The sequence below is a fragment of the Spermophilus citellus genome (genome assembly GCF_964194105.1).
Source record: "Spermophilus citellus genome assembly, chromosome: 15".
Lineage (NCBI taxonomy): Eukaryota > Metazoa > Chordata > Mammalia > Rodentia > Sciuridae > Spermophilus > Spermophilus citellus.
Window position 1 is genome coordinate 46,751,258 of NC_138195.1, and position 16,335 is coordinate 46,767,592.

General features: G+C 35.3%; 1 protein-coding gene and 1 pseudogene across 2 annotated transcripts in view; one reads left to right on the forward strand and one right to left on the reverse strand.

The window, feature by feature from the left end:
* The first annotated feature begins 632 nt into the window (after window positions 1-632).
* Window positions 633-2,394, forward strand: LOC308634529 (ribosomal protein S6 kinase beta-1-like; annotated as a pseudogene). Its single transcript has one exon. The product of its transcript is annotated as a ribosomal protein S6 kinase beta-1-like (transcript).
* A 1,982-nt stretch (window positions 2,395-4,376) lies between these two features.
* ECD (ecdysoneless cell cycle regulator) overlaps window positions 4,377-16,335 on the reverse strand; it is a 32,787-nt gene continuing 20,828 nt past the window's right edge. The window contains exons 9-14 of the mRNA XM_081267843.1: window positions 15,352-15,437; window positions 12,290-12,396; window positions 11,973-12,156; window positions 10,908-10,975; window positions 8,568-8,782; window positions 4,377-5,015 (exon numbers count right to left, since the gene is read on the reverse strand). Coding sequence (XP_081123969.1) covers window positions 4,779-5,015; window positions 8,568-8,782; window positions 10,908-10,975; window positions 11,973-12,156; window positions 12,290-12,396; window positions 15,352-15,437 — 897 coding nt within the window. The 3' untranslated portion in view covers window positions 4,377-4,778. The remainder of the gene's footprint in view (window positions 5,016-8,567; window positions 8,783-10,907; window positions 10,976-11,972; window positions 12,157-12,289; window positions 12,397-15,351; window positions 15,438-16,335) is intronic.

The following is a 16,335-nucleotide window of genomic DNA, read 5'->3' on the forward strand; positions in this document are numbered from 1 at the left end:
GGAGCCCATTTGAAATGTGGCATTATAAGTTGGCAGGGTGAGCTCCTGAATCTCACTGAGCAAGGCAGCTATGCACCAAGAACATCTATAGTGATTATTTCGTAATTAAGAAATACATTGTGGGGCTGGGATTGTGGCTCAGTGGTAGAGCACTCGCCTAGCACCGGCAGGACCCAGGTTCGATCCTCAGCACCACCACATAAAAATAAAGGCATTGTGTTGTGTCCATCTACACCTAAAAAATAAATATTAAAAAAAGAAATACATAGTTTGCAACCAGCCATTAAAATGTTACAACTTACTAAAGGGCTAGAGTCTTTATTAATAAAGGACCCAGTGAAATCATATACATCTGGGTACATTTCATTTTATTCAGTGAGCACTCTGCACTGACACTAAAAGGATGTGTTAGTTACAGAGCATTTGTAAATGAGCAGGAGGAAAGGTGGTTTTTCAGTGGATGATTTTCAGAATCAACTATTAGTAAAGTAGAATTCTACTCAGTGCACTGGTGTCATCTACACCATTAGATTAGACCTTGGCAGGATCTGAGATACAGCAAACCAATCCAGCTTTATTTTAATTCCACAATTATTATAAATACTTCATTTAAAATAAGAAATCCAGGCACTAAGCCTAAGCAGCCGGTGATGGCGGCAGCGGCGGCTGTGGCTGCGGCGGGTCTGGGCCCACGAGGCGACGACGGAGGCGGGACGGCTTTTACCCAGCGCCTGACTTCCGAGACAGGGAAGCTGAGGACATGACAGGAGTGTTTGACATAGACCTGGACCAGCCAGAGGACGCAGGCTCTGAGGATGAGCTGGAGGAGGGGGGTCAGTTAAATGAAAGCATGGACCATGGGGGAGTTGGACCATATGAACTTGGCATGGAACATTGTGAGAAATTTGAAATCTCAGAAACTAGTGTGAACAGAGGGCCAGAAAAAATCAGACCAGAATGTTTTGAGCTACTTCGGGTACTTGGTAAAGGGGGCTATGGAAAGGTTTCTCAAGTACGAAAAGTAACAGGAGCAAATACTGGGAAAATATTTGCCATGAAGGTGCTTAAAAAGGCAATGATAGTAAGAAATGCTAAAGATACAGCTCATACAAAAGCAGCACGGAATATTCTGGAGGAAGTAAAGCATCCCTTCATTGTGGATTTAATTTATGCCTTTCAGACCGGTAGAAAACTCTACCTCATCCTTGAGTATCTCAGTGGAGGAGAACTATTTATGCAGTTAGAAAGAGAGGGAATATTTATGGAAGACACAGCTTGCTTTTACTTGGCAGAAATCTCCATGGCTTTGGGGCATTTACATCAAAAGGGAATCATCTACAGAGACCTGAAGCCGGAGAACATCATGCTTAATCACCAAGGTCATGTGAAATTAACAGACTTTGGACTATGCAAAGAATCTATTCATGATGGAACAGTCACACACACATTTTGTGGAACAATAGAATACATGGCCCCTGAAATCTTGATGAGAAGTGGCCACAATCGTGCTGTGGATTGGTGGAGTTTGGGAGCATTAATGTATGACATGCTGACTGGAGCACCTCCATTCACTGGGAAGAATAGAAAGAAAACAATTGACAAAATCCTCAATTTGCCTCCCTACCTCACACAAGAAGCCAGAGATTTGCTTTAAAAGCTGCTGAAAAGAAATGCTGCTTCTCGACTTGGAGCTGGTCCTGGGGACGCTGGAGAAGTTCAAGCTCATCCATTCTTCCGACATATTAATTGGGAAGAACTTCTGGCTAGGAAGGTGGAGCCTCCCTTTAAACCTCTGTTGCAATCCGAAGAGGATGTGAGTCAGTTTGATTCAAAGTTTACGCGTCAGACACCTGTTGACAGCCCAGATGACTCAACTCTCAGTGAAAGTGCCAACCAGGTCTTTCTGGGTTTTACATATGTGGCTCCATCTGTACTTGAAAGCGTGAAAGAAAAGTTTTCCTTTGAACCAAAAATTTGATCTCCACGAAGATTTATTGGCAGCCCACGAACACCTGTCAGCCCCGTCAAATTTTCTCCTGGGGATTTCTGGGCAAGAGGTGCTTCAGCCAGCACAGCAAATCCTCAGACGCCTGTGGAATACCCAATGGAAACAAGTGGAATAGAGCAGATGGATGTGACAATGAGTGGGGAAGCATCAGCACCACTTCCAATACGATAGCCGAACTCCGGGCCATACAAAAAAACAAGCTTTTCCCATGATCTCCAAACGGCCAGAGCACCTGCGAATGAATCTATGACAAAGCAATGCTTTAATTAATTTGAGGCAAAAACAAAAAAAAGCAGGAGAAAAGGGATGTGTGAGCATCCTGCAAGATGAAACAAGAAGAATTAAAAATGACAGTCTCAAAGAGTCAGTGTCATTTCCTGGAATGCTTTGGACAAAGGAAAAACAAACATGGATTTTTAAAAATCAATCAATGGTGCAAAAAACAAAACAAAACAAAAAAACTTGAGCAAAATAGTATTTCAGAACTCTTAGGCACATCAATTAATTGGTTCCTAGCAACATCTCAACCTTATCAAGGATTTTCACGTTGATGGCTGGAAACTGACAGTATTAAGAATAGGATGTTGCTTCTGAATCACTGTCAAATTCTGATTGTGTCGGAGAAGGGTTTTCCTTTCATTAGGCAAAGTATGCAATTGCCTATAATACTTGCAACTAAGGACAAATTAGCATGCAAGCTTGGTCAAACTTTTTCCAGCAACATGGAATCAAAGACAAACTTATCAATTGATGTTTTATGTGCAAACAACCTGAATCTTTTTTTATATAAATATATATTTTTCAAATAGATTTTTGATTCAGCTCATTATGGAAAACATCCCAAACTTTAAAATGCGAAATTATTGGTGGTGTGAAGAAAGCCAGACAGCTTGTTTCTTCTCTTGATGAAATAAAAAAATGCAAATGAAAAAAAAATAAAAAAATAAGAAATCCAGAAAAAATTTAAATTAGACACCAGTAGAAAACCAGTCTGACCTATGTTAAGTAGAAAAGCCCTTCATTTTTATTCTTTGTTTTATTATTTGGGTACTGGGGAATGAACTCCAAAGCACTCAACTACTGAGTCACATCTCCAGCCCAATTTTGTATTTTATTTAGAGACAGTGTCTCATTGAGTTGCTTAGTTCCTTGCTTTTGCTGAGGCTGGCTTTGAACTCTCAATCCTCCTGCCTCAGCCTCCTGAGCCTCTGGGATTACAGGCCTGTGCCACTGCGCCTAGCCCTTCATTTTAAAATATGAACAGATTCAAAAGATTACATCTGAGGAACAAATGAAGGAGGAGGAAGATGAGCTAATGTCACAATTGAAGTACTAAGCTACTAATAGTTGGTGATTAACCTGATGTTGAGTTAAAAATTATTCAAGACTGGCAACAATCATTTTTTCTTTTTATTTTCTGTCAGATTTAGCAACGCCTGACCCTTTGAGGAACCACTTTGGAAATCAATCTTGTCTTAAAATGGAATGTTTTTGTAAATGAGTCTTCTTTTTTATTATTGGTTGTTCAAAACATTACAAAGCTCTTGACATATCATATTTCATATATTTGATTCAAGTAACTTGTTCAAAAACAGTTATGAATCTTTAAGGTATCAATGAAGGAAACATCAAACTTATTTGAAGTCTTCAGTAAACTGAAATTATGGAAGACACATTCTCTAAAAGGAGAGCCATTTAAATAAACACTACAGGGCTGGGGTTGTGGCTCAGTGGTAGAGTGCTTGCCTAGCACCTGTGAAGCACTGGGCTCGATCCTCAGCACCACCTAAAAATAAATAAGTAAAATAAAGGTCTAAAAAATGAATAAAATAAATTATCACTACACTAAGAGAAGAAGTGAACAATTAAGTAAATAAGGAGAGCTTAAAAACACTGTACATGATTGAATTTTGAAATATTATAATTTTGAGATAGGGTCTCTCAAAGTTGTTTAGGGCCTCACTATGTTGCTGAGGCTGGCTTTGAACTTTTAATCCTTCTGTCTCAGACTCTAAAGCCACTGGTGTTACAGGTGTGTGCTATAGCACCTGGCTAAATTCTCAACTTCTATGAAGAGTTTTTTTAATGAGTTTCTACTTTGGGAGATAAATTTATATTCTGCATTGAAAAAGAAAAAAATATATATTTTTGGCAATACCTCTGTTGGATTTGGTAAAATGTTCAAGATAACCAAAACAGAAATTATGTGATGAGTCTTGCCTTATCAAACATAATAACAAAATGATAACCCCAATGAAATAAAGATAGTAATAATGAAAATATTTGGAATGAAATATTTAAGTATTTTAATGCACAAAAATGTAACGAATAACCTTCATATAGTAGAATTTGCCTAAGCATATCAGGAATCTTATCACATGTACAGTTATTTTTTTCAATAAAATATGAGCCACAACAAGGAGTCTATAGAAGGTGTCAATAACTCAAATTTATTAACAATAATGCAAATTTGAAGAATATTATAATTTCTGAATCAACTAAAAATAACAAGAACATATTCCTAATTAGAGGTCCAGAATGACAGGAAAGAATGTAATAGAAAAACATTTAAATAAATTTAAAAAGATATTTCTAGATATAATAGAAATTATCAATCCAGAAAAGGCAATATTTGGGGTTCAGGAGAAGACAGCCCGTGAAATTTGTAACGAAGAACCATTTTTATTGAATGAATAATTAAAACTAGAAATGAACACACTCAAGACTCATTATTTATTTAAAGAGAGAAAAGAAAAACTAAATATGCAGGTTAATCTTGGCCTGGCTTGCTTGTGGCTCGGTGATCACTGTTGTCAGGCAGCTGTACTCCCATGCTCTGTAAAAGGTTGGAGGCAGGTCCTGCCAGTCCAGCTTGGGAGCTGTAGGATTCCAAAATATTTGAAACCAGGTTCAGGTCTATATCCACTGGTTCCATGACAGAATCTCCTGCACCAGAATCTTCCTCATCTGAATTGTTACTGGCAGTCTGGGATGGAGGTTCCTTATTCTGGAAGGAAAAGAAAATCACAGAATAATATCCCCTTAGGCTGAATGTTTATTACAATAAAAAGCTACACAAAGTAACAATGTATATTTGAATTTCAAATTTAAAATGTAATTTCATATCTCCTGTGATATAAATAAAAATGAAGTCTAATAGTCTACATGATTTAACACATATTAAAACTTGATTTTAAAGATTATGACAGGTTTCTAGGAAAAATTTCTTTTCTTTTTGTCGTTAGTACTAGGAATTGAACCCCAAGTGCATAACCACTGAGCTGCATTATATATTTATTTACTTTAATTTTGAGACAGGATCTTGCTAAGTTGCTTAGGGCCTTGCTAAATTGCTGAGGTTGGCTTTGAACTTACTATCTTTATGCCTCAGCCTTCACCTTCAGAGTCACTGGGATAACAAGAGTGCACCACCACACCTGCTTCTAGCAAAAATTTCTGTAAATTGGATGATTTCTATCTCTATTTTGAAATAGCCTGCCATGACACATGTCTGTAATTCCAACAACTGGGAAGGCAAAGGCAGGAGGATCACAAGTTCAAGGCCAGCCTGGGCAACTTAGCAAGACCTTCTTCTTAGCAAGACTGCCCGTAACAATACAATTTTTAAAAAAGACCTAAAAAGAACATTAAAAGACCTAAAAAGAGCATACTACAGGGACACAGCCACATCAATGTTTATAGCAGCACAATTCACAATAGCTACACTGTGGAACCAACCTAGATGCCCTTCAATAGATGAATGGATTAAAAAAATGTGGCATTTATACACAATGGAATATTACTCAGCACTAAAAAATAGCAAGATCATGGAATTTGCAGGGAAATGGATGGCATTAGAGCAGATTATGCTAAGTGAAGTTAGCCAATCCATAAAAAACAAATGCCAAATGTCTTCTCTGATATAAGGGGGGTGTCTCAAAATGGGATAGGGAGGAAGAGCATGAGAAGAAGATTACCACTAAATAGGGAAGAGAGGTGGGAGCGAAAAGGAGGGAGAAGGGGAGTTGCACAGAAGATGGAAGGAGACCCTCATTGTTATACAGAGGAGAAAAAGAAAAAAAAAGTGTGTCACATTAGATTGGATAGAGAGAAGGGATGGGAGGGGAGGGGAGGGGAGGGGAAGGGGGGATAGGAAGGGCAGCAGAATAAAATAGACATTATGATTGCTATATGTGATTCTGTAATCTGTACAATCAGAAAAATGAGAAATTATACCCAAATTGATTCAAATGTATGAATTGCCAAGATCATTGTAATGTCATGTGTAGCTAATAAAAAAAAGTAAGGTAAAACAATTTTAAAGAACAGATTTCAACCTTTTGTTCATTATATTATGAAAGATGGTGCATTGGAATGCTTTAAATCTTTTAAACCTTTGCTGTGGTTGCAAGAATAGTTGCAAAAAAGGGGAATCTGTCATTGTCATTCTGTTTTTATTATTAGTGCCTATTGTAACTTTGGACGCTAGACCTAGACCTTATGCTGCTTTCATTCATTTGTACATTAAACTGTAGAGCAGGTATTTAGTATTTTTTTAAACTCTTTTGGTTCTAGTTACATACTACAACACCAGCATCATTTGGCTAAGAAAAAGATCATATTTAATACAGGAAGCAATGAGCGAGTGCTGTTTCCTGTTAGAGATTGTTTTATAAAGTTTTATGACTGGGTGAGGGTAAAAGACTGCAGGCAGCAATAATCTCACAAAGTAAATATTTGTTCTTCTAAAAAAAAAAAATTAAAAGTCTGAGGATTTAGCTCAGTGGTAAGTGGTAAAGTACCCCGGGGTTCAATCACCAGTACTATTGAAGAGAGAGAGAGAGAGAGAGAGAGAGAGAGAGAGAAACATAAAATTAACATTAAAAAAAGACAAAGAACTCCCATGATAATAGAAGGGATATCAGTGGAGTAGGGGAAGGGGATGGAGGGGAGAGAGGAAGGACAGGAAAAGGGAGGAATGGTGGAATGCAATTTACCAAACTATGCTACGTAATATATGAATATACCACAGTGAATTTCACCTTTATGTACATCTATAAAGCACTAATTTAAAAAAAACTATAAATAAGTAGAAAGGAGATCAGCAGAATAGAGGCAGGGAACAGGGGAAAGGAAGAAGGAGAGGAAGAGAAAGTACTTGGGATTGAAATGGAGCAAATTATATTCCATACTTATTATGTCAAAAAGAGCCACAATACTATGTATAACTATAATACACTAATTAAAAAAAAAGACAAGAATCTAAATTTTCTCTTAAATATAAGAAGCTAGATTTCTTTTTTTTTCCTCCAATAACAATGCTTAAAGTAAAAACCTAAGGCTTGTGGAGTCCAGCCACAAAGACACTGAATTGCTACTTGGTCTCTGATTTCACAGGCTGGGAAAAAGATTTGAAAGATTGTACTTTGTGACTCAAAGTGTTGTCTACATAGCAGCACCCATATAATTTATGGCTTGCTATAAATAGAAAATTTTAGGCCTCATCCCAGATCTGCTTAATCAAAATCAAAACTGTAACAAGATTCTTAGGTGGTTTATATTCACAACAAAATTTAAGTACTGCTTTAGATAAATCTAATATATGGTTTCTATTAGAGTTTGGCAATACTGAAAGCAATTAGAGCTTTAAATATGGTTTAGATGATCAAAGCAAAGGAAATTAACTTTAGTTAGACACCTATTATGGGTTTCATTGTTGTCTCTTTTGGTTCAAGCTAATTCTGTGACATGAGGATTACTGATTAATGGATTCATTCACAGTGGATCGTTGAGCTGGATAGCAACCTCTGATCCATGAAACTCCAGGGTCCACTCTCTTTCCATAAAGTCTCTTAAGACTAGACAGTGCTGGCATAAAAACTAGGATGAAAATGTGATGGAAAATGATTCTAAATTTGGCTTTAAACTGGGGAAACACAGAAAACAAGATTTGGAATTGTTTGTATAATTAAGATTGTCTCTTGCTTTTATAAAATCCATTTATTATGGCAATAGTAGTGCATAACCACATATTCATCTGAGCACATTATGTGACTATTTTATAGATAGCATACAATAAGTAATACATGTTCAGAAAATAAAATTTATAGCCTTTACTTTTTGGTACTGAAGACTGAACAAGTGGTCTTGTGTATGCTAAGTACATGCTCTACCACTGAGCTACACCCCAAGCTTTTTAAAGACAGGATCTCACTATTTTGTCTATACTAGCCCCAAACTCCTAGGTTCAAGGAATTCTCTTGCTTCAGTCTCCCAAGCAGCTGGGAACACAAGCACCAGCTATGTGTATACACCATGCCTAGTTTATATAATCTAGGAAAAAATTCACATTCTTGGGGCTGGGGTATAGCTCAGTGGTAGTGTGTGTGTGCTTAGCATATACAAGGTCCTGGGTTTGATGCACCTGTCACCACAAATTAGTATTCTTCTTTATTTCAAATATCACCATCATAAGAAAAGAAAAACTAAGATAGAATATGACTTTAGCAATCCTACAAAACATACTTTAAGAATGGAAAGAGGTTAAAAACACACTTACCAGCTGTTTCCGGGTAGTAAAACTTTTGCCAATGTTGGTATGTGCCAGTTCCTGGTCCATCTGGGCCATGTATGACTTGAGATTATCAAGAGTTCCTTTCAGAGATACCTCTTCACCAGCTTCTTGTGTTTCTAGGTCTACGTCATCATCACTGTCTAAACATTCAAAGTCTTCCTCATCTAGATCATCAGAATCTGATTCATGAGGTCTTGGCCCTATTTAGACCCCAACATAAAATGAGCCAGTTGGTAAATTTTTTTGAGTGATTACACTTCTCAAAAGAATTATGTTATACACAGAACAGGATCAATATAGACAGGCAAACTACTTCACAAAAATCCCTTCCAGAAATGGGAAGGTTATTAGACATTTGCAGGAAAACCCAGGCTGAGCCAATTAAGCTTTTAAAATATTATTATTATTATTATTTTGTGGTGCTGGGGTTTGAACACAGTACCTTGTGCATGAGAGGCAAAACTAAGCTATATCCCCAGCCCCTTAAATTTTTAAAAAGTGAATTAATTAAAATTTATTAAATTAATTAAAATTTTTTTCTTAATTAAAAACCTAGGCTGGGAGTGTAGCTTAGTGGTAGAGCATTTACCTAGTATGGTTTCATTCCCCAGAATGGCAAAATAAAAAATAATAACAAAAATAAAAAAAACTATATATATCTTGATATAAATATTCAAGCCATAGTACTGTCTCATAATTCATTCTTTTTGTGTGTGTGTGCGCGCGCGAATGCGATGTGATACTGAAAATGGAAGCTGTGTGTTTGTGTGTGTGTGTGTGTGTGTGTGCGCGCGCACGTGTGCATGCGTATGTGATGTGATACTGAAAATGGAAGCCAGGGCCATGTGAGTGCTAGGCAAGTGCTCTACCACTGAGCTACATCCCCAGATCTTTTTATTTTGAGACAGGATCTTGCTAAGTTGCCCAGGCTGGCCTAGAATTTGCCATCCTTCTATCTCATATTTCTGAATAGCTGGAGTTACAGGTGTGCAACACTCTCACAGTTCCCTCTCTTCTCAGAGACTTTTTTTTTCTTTCTTTCTTTCTTTTAACTATGGATTGAACCCAAGGGCACTTAACCACTGAGCCACATCCCCAGCCCTTTTTTAATTTTTTTATTTTCAGACAGAGTCTCTCGCTAAGTTTCTTAGGGCTTCACTAAATTGGTAAGGCTGGCTTTGAATTTGTGTTTCTTCTGTCTCAGACACATCTTTTAACAGTTTAATCAGATTTCATCTTTTAACAGTTCTGCATAAATTAAGGTTTGGATACTGACTAAACTGTTATAGATGTATACAAACATACTTTATGTCACAGTGTTCATATTGAAATGAGGTTTGCTTTTCCACTTATTTAAATGTCTTAGAGGTCTTCCTCTGTCAGAACATACAAAATGACTTCATTTTTATTATGGTTGTAGAGATTTTATAATACAGACGTACCGTGATTTAATTAATCATTCCCTCTTGGTAGACATCTATTGGTGGACATTTTGGATATTTCAATATTTTGCTACTATAATGATGCAGTGACCATCTTAGCACATTTATCTTTTTCATAGAGTAAATTCATAGAAGCTAAATTGCAAAGTCAAAAATTATGAACACTCTACAGTGCCAAACTTCCTTGTGAAAACACAACTTACACTTCTATCCCTTGAGTTTGACAATGTTCATTTTTCCAACCCTTAAAAAATAAATTGATGGGACTGATGTTACAGCTCAGTGGTGGAACACTTGCCTTGCACGGGTGAGACACTGGGTTCGATTCTCAGTGCCACATAAAAATAAATCAATAAAATAAACGTATTAAAAAAAAGAAATGGCCATTTTAAAAAAATAAATAAGGTGGTTATTATCAATCTTAAAAAATTTTTCCAATATTATAGGCAAAAATTTCAAACTTTTTTTATGCATTCACTTGCTTACTAGGAAGAATTAATTATATTCAAACATTTACTAAATATATTTCTTCTTCAATGAACTGCCTATTCATATCCTATGTTGATTTTCTATTGCGCTGTTAGCTATTTTCTTATTGATATGTAAATATAGACTATCTGAAAGAGGAAAAAAAGCAGTATAATACAGAAGCCAAGGTAAAACCTATCTATACACATAAACCCATTCACTTAAATATTTCATAAGCACTGACTAGGAGCCTCTATAAAAATCACTAAACAGGGCAGTAATTTATTGTTGAAAGCAACTCAAAACAATGAAGAAAAAACAGTTTTGACTTCTGAGTGATCTAATGCTCCAATTCTCTAGCAACAGCCATACTCCTTACAATTTCAAAATAAGTAAACACCACAGTGTAACTCACCTAAAATTTTATCAAAATAATTAAGAAAGGAATCTGCATCAAAAGTGATTGGTGCCTCAGAAGGTTCTCTGCAAGATAAAGGCAAAAGACAATTTATTCTGAATGCAAGTCTTGGAGACTTTTGCTAAAGTGGTGCCATTCTTAGGAAAAAAAATTATCAAAGAGGGACAGAAAAGAAAATGGCAGTTTTAATGTCTTAATTTAAAAAAAAGTTCTTGTGATGTGTAACCAACGTGATTCTGCAATCTGCATTTGGGGTAAAATTGGGGGTTCATAACCCACTTCAATCTAATCTATGAAATATGATATGTCAAGAGCTTTGTAATGTTGTGAACCAATAAAAAAAAAAAAAGTTCTTGTGCTTACTGGCCTTGCAGAACAACAAAAATAGGAAAGTCTGATGAAAAAAGTAAGAATTTCACCTCATCTGTGCATGTTTAACTTATGCATTTAGGGACCCATTCACTATATGCCCCCTATAAGGTATTTCTAGCATTAGTCAAAGTATTATTTATCTGAGTTCATTTACATAAAGTTTATTCCTTTTTTAAAAAAACCAAAGCTTGAAAAATAAATAAGAACATACCTTCCCTCATCTCTGCCTTCTTAAAAAGAAAAATGAATATCAATTTTAATCTCTCCAGAAGGCTCAAGAACATCTGCACTAATAAAGATACATTTGCTGTCTAAAGAGCAATTCTTCCTTTTCTCCTTATTACTTGACAAAATAATTTCACATGTATGAGATCAGAAGTCTAAATTTGTTGAGAGGTAGACGCTAAGAATCCATGAGTAAAGGGCATACAGAGTAAAGGGCATGGTTTCTGCCATGGTTCTTAAATCTGTTAAGGAGTCTTTCTGGCTTCTTTAAGGACTATAAGGGATCAGGCTACTAGAACTCTGACTTCCTATGGGTAAATTATCACCAATACCAGGCACCAAAAGAGGTGGAAAAGAAGTACAAATCATTTACTAAAAAAAAAAGAAAATGGCATTTCCCATTGACTAGATGACTTTAATACTGACTTATAACTACTTAGATATTTATACTTTAACACAAATTACTGAGGTAGCTCTGCTCCCTTGTGGGTTGAGACTTTGGATATGAAAGCTTTCATGCTCTCTGAGACTTGAGTTAAATCATAGTCCTGCTCCTCCTTCTTGGAAATGGGCTGTGATTCTTTTTTGCCAGCAGCTTCTTGAAGTAGCTGCTCCAGCTGATCTGGTGAGAGATCTAACCACCGGTCATCTGAAAAAGAAGCAAGCATGATATTGCCATCCTAAAGTTGCCTGAGAAGAAGTCTTAGGAAAGATCCTGTGAGACTTAGTGGGATGCTTTAATTCTTTCTAACCTTCTTTCTGTATCCTGATCCATCACTTACCATCCTCTGGGTGAAGATTAGTTTCTTCTTTCTTAAGCTCTTCTATATCAAATGGTATTGTCTGTAACATGGTTAAGATTTCTTCACCTGGACTCATAGCAAGAGAACTATTTAAAAAAAAAAAAAAGACATTAGTATTTCTTTATAAGAGAGCCTAGAAGAGCAATGATAAAAACACAGTATTATGGGCTGGGGTTGTCGCTCAGTGGTACAGCATTTGGCTAGCATGTGTGAGTTACTGGGTTCAATCCTCAGCACCACATGTAAAAAATAAATAAAATAAAACAGTATTTAAAAATTGGTAGTCCATTTTGTTTTAAACATTGTTTTGTTTGTTTTGTTTTAGATTGCAGACTCCTTTTTCTCAAATAAAATTTTACCAGGAACCAAAAAATATAGAAAAGTTCAAGAAAAATGGCTTTGATTACAGCAAAGAATGAAAGCTCAGGGACCTACCCATTTTTGCCTTCTCCGTTGTTCAGAAGCACCACTATGAAGCTGTTGATCTAACAACCCTTTCAATTTATATATTTATATATAAGTATATTTTATATATATTAATCTTCCATGTATGACATGCTATGTTAGCACTTTAAGTACATTTTCTTTTTTGGTCCTCTAATTACTGTTTTGAAGAGGTAACAATTAAAAAAAAAAAAAAAAGAGGTCACAATTCTGTTTTATATATGAGACTACCAGAGCCCAGAGAAGTTCTATAACTTTTGCAAGTACATTTAATTGACAGAGGAAAGTCTAGAAATCAACTCTTCTGATATTATTTTGTGTTCTGCTAAGAAAATATGCATAGGGATTGTTTATACGATGAGTAAGTTACTATATGATGATGATATGGCTTGTTATATAAATTAATGGAACCCTGTCTAAATTGTTTAGAATGGAACAAATTAAATTATAGAAAGAACCTGCATTAATTTAACAAATATCTGCATACTATGCAAAATCACATGGATGATGGGAAATTGTTCCTATTTTATACTATGTAAACATTATCAGGAGAGAGAAAAGAAACATACAGATAATCATAACCAATGACCAAATACATATCATTCAGGAATAGCAAATGCTAAGGAGAGACATAGGGGAAGGTAACTACTTTCATTGCAGTGAGACAGAGAAGTTAAAAAGAGATAATAAAAGTCTTCAGGGAGGAGGTATTTGAGTTAGTTCTTAAAGAATGGAAAGGATTTGTTTATTTTTATTTGTTTGTTTGTTTGTTTATTTTAGGTGTAGATGGACACAACACAATGCCTTTATTTTTATGTGGTGCTGAGGATCAAACCTAGGTCCTGCCCATGCTAGGTGAGCGCTCTACAGCTGAGCCACAATCCCAGCCCAGGATTTGTTTTTAATGCACAAAGATGTTCTCTGTAACACTGTTATAACAACAAATTCAAAACAAATGTTGACAATGTAGAGAATTAAATTATGACATGCTTTGGTAATACCATTTAGCTATATTTTTTTAATGAGGCAAATTTATTTTATAACAACTTTTCAAGCTCTTCAAGTCATAGTAAGTAAACAAATTGCTTACCAATATGTTTAGTATCATTCCATTTTATTATATTTCTGCAAATTCAATTTCCCAATTTATTTTTTTAACTGATAAAAATTGTACATATATCATATACAACATGATATTTTAAAATATGTGGAATGGCTAGATAAAACTAATTAACATGCATTACCTTACAGAGTTATTTACTTTTGTGGTGAAGACACTTAATATCCACTCTCTGTATCTTTGAAGAATATAACATATTGTCAAGTTATGTGAGGTAATACATATTTTAACCATTCTGCAATGTATATATATTTCAAAACATCATGTTATATATATCAATTTAAAACAAATTAAATAAATTTGACGAAAATATACTGCAATTCATTTATCCATTTATTGATGTGTATTTCAGGTAGTTGCAATTATATAGGGCTGGGGCTGTAGCTTTTGATGATTACCTGTCCAGCATGTGTGAAGCCCTAGATTTAATCCCCAGTACTGAGATGGGGGAAACAATCCCTAATAATTTTAGGACTAGGGAAAGTGGCATGGGGCTGGGGATGTGGCTCAAGCGGTAGCACGCTGGCCTGGCATGTGTGCGGCCCGGGTTTGATCTTCAGCACCACATACAAACAAAGATGTTGTGTCCGCCGAAAACTAAAAAACAAATATTAAAAAAAATTTTTTTTCTCTCTCTCTCACTCTCACTCTCTCTTAAAAAAAAAAAAAAAAAAAGAAAGAAAGTGGCATGATTGGAGGTATAATATTTTAAGCAGGTTTTCCTGGTCCTAATAGTTGAATTGGAAGAGAACAGTCATTAGAGGTTGGGAAACAAGTTTAGGTACTAACATAGTTCAAAAAGTAAGTAACTGAAATGGCAGGGAGGTAAGAAACAATGCATAAGATGATACACACGGAATCCAAGAATAGCCAGGGCTTTAACTAAAGAGGAAGATGATGGTACTATTAATAGAGCTTGGGGGGGAGGGAATCTATGACATTAATTCAGTTGTTTAAAAAAAAAAAACTCTAAACATTGGGAATTCAAGAACAGGTCTAAAGGGAGATGTGAGTTTGGTTTAAATCGTTGAAAAATTATCCTAGTGTGGAGAATGGGAATCTCTCCTGCAACATTAATTAAAATGTTGGATATTAAAGTTAAATTCTGTATCTTCTCCATAGTACAATAATTGAGTAAATTACGGCATATCCATTTGCTCAAATACTGTACAACTATTTAAAATTATATTTATAAAGATTATTAATGCTGTAGAAAAATGTAAGATCATAATGAATAAAAATTATGTACAAAAATACAAAATTTCTTAAAGTATAAAAAAATCAATGGAATAAAAACCTGGAAGGCATAAATCAAGATAATAATAGTAGTCAACTCTGGTGTAAATTTTTTTCCTTTTCATATCTTTATTTACTATAATGAATGACTACATTACTTTTAAAACAACAATCAACTAACTTTCTTACTTAAAGAGAACTACCAGCCAACTCTGTTGTTGGTGTCCTAACTATAACTCACCTTTCAGGACGGTTTACTGAGAGTTGGAAGTAGTTCTTTGCCATTTCTAGCCTTTCTTGGTACTGAGCAGAACCTTCTATTAGTCCCTTAAAAAAATAATAATGGTGTGTCAGAATATTACTTACAAAGTATCATTAAAATAACACCAGCAACTTTCAGGGAAGCAGTGTAAGTTGCGTTCTTTAGGAATTATAAGGCCAGAGTCCTAGTTCCTGTTTTATCATTAATGTACCTGTTTGGGCTCTAGTTTCTTTAAATGAATGGAGGGAGTAGGCCAGATGTAGTGGTTTCTAATCCTGTTCAACATTCAGGGTCTACTTCCAGTTTGAAAAGTTTTCTACCTATTTCTATTATTTAATTATTTATTAAGGTATAATAGGGCTGGGAATATGGCTCAGTGGTTGAGCATCTAAGTTCAATCCCCAGTACCAAAAAAAAAAAAAAAAAAAAAAAAAAGATATAATTGATTAATTACGAAGTACAGAAGTTTGCAAAATGAATCAAAAGTAGCCAAGAGCTGGGCCTGTGGCTTAGTGGTAGAGCACTTGCCTGGCACATGTGAGGTACTGGGTTGGATCCTCAGCACCACATAAAAATAAAATAAAGGTACTGTGTCACCTACAACTAATAAATAAATAAATAAATATATATGTGTGTGTGTGTGTGTGTGTGTAGCCTGATTTCATTACAACATATCACTTCTATTTTCTACATGCATATTTATAATGGTATTCATACTTTATGTTTTATATTACTCAAAAAATGTACTATAATAGCTTATATACTTTTTTCAAACTGCTTCACAATCTTTATAATCATCACATTCTTATGGACTTCTCTACTTTGAATAATTATTCAAATAAAGGTTTTGAGTTTGAGCCTTTCTATAGCTTCTGGGACCTACTATTAAATTATTTTCAATCCAGGTTCTACCAATTTACAATGTTACCTTACCAACAATGTGCAGGAGTACTAAGGTTAACA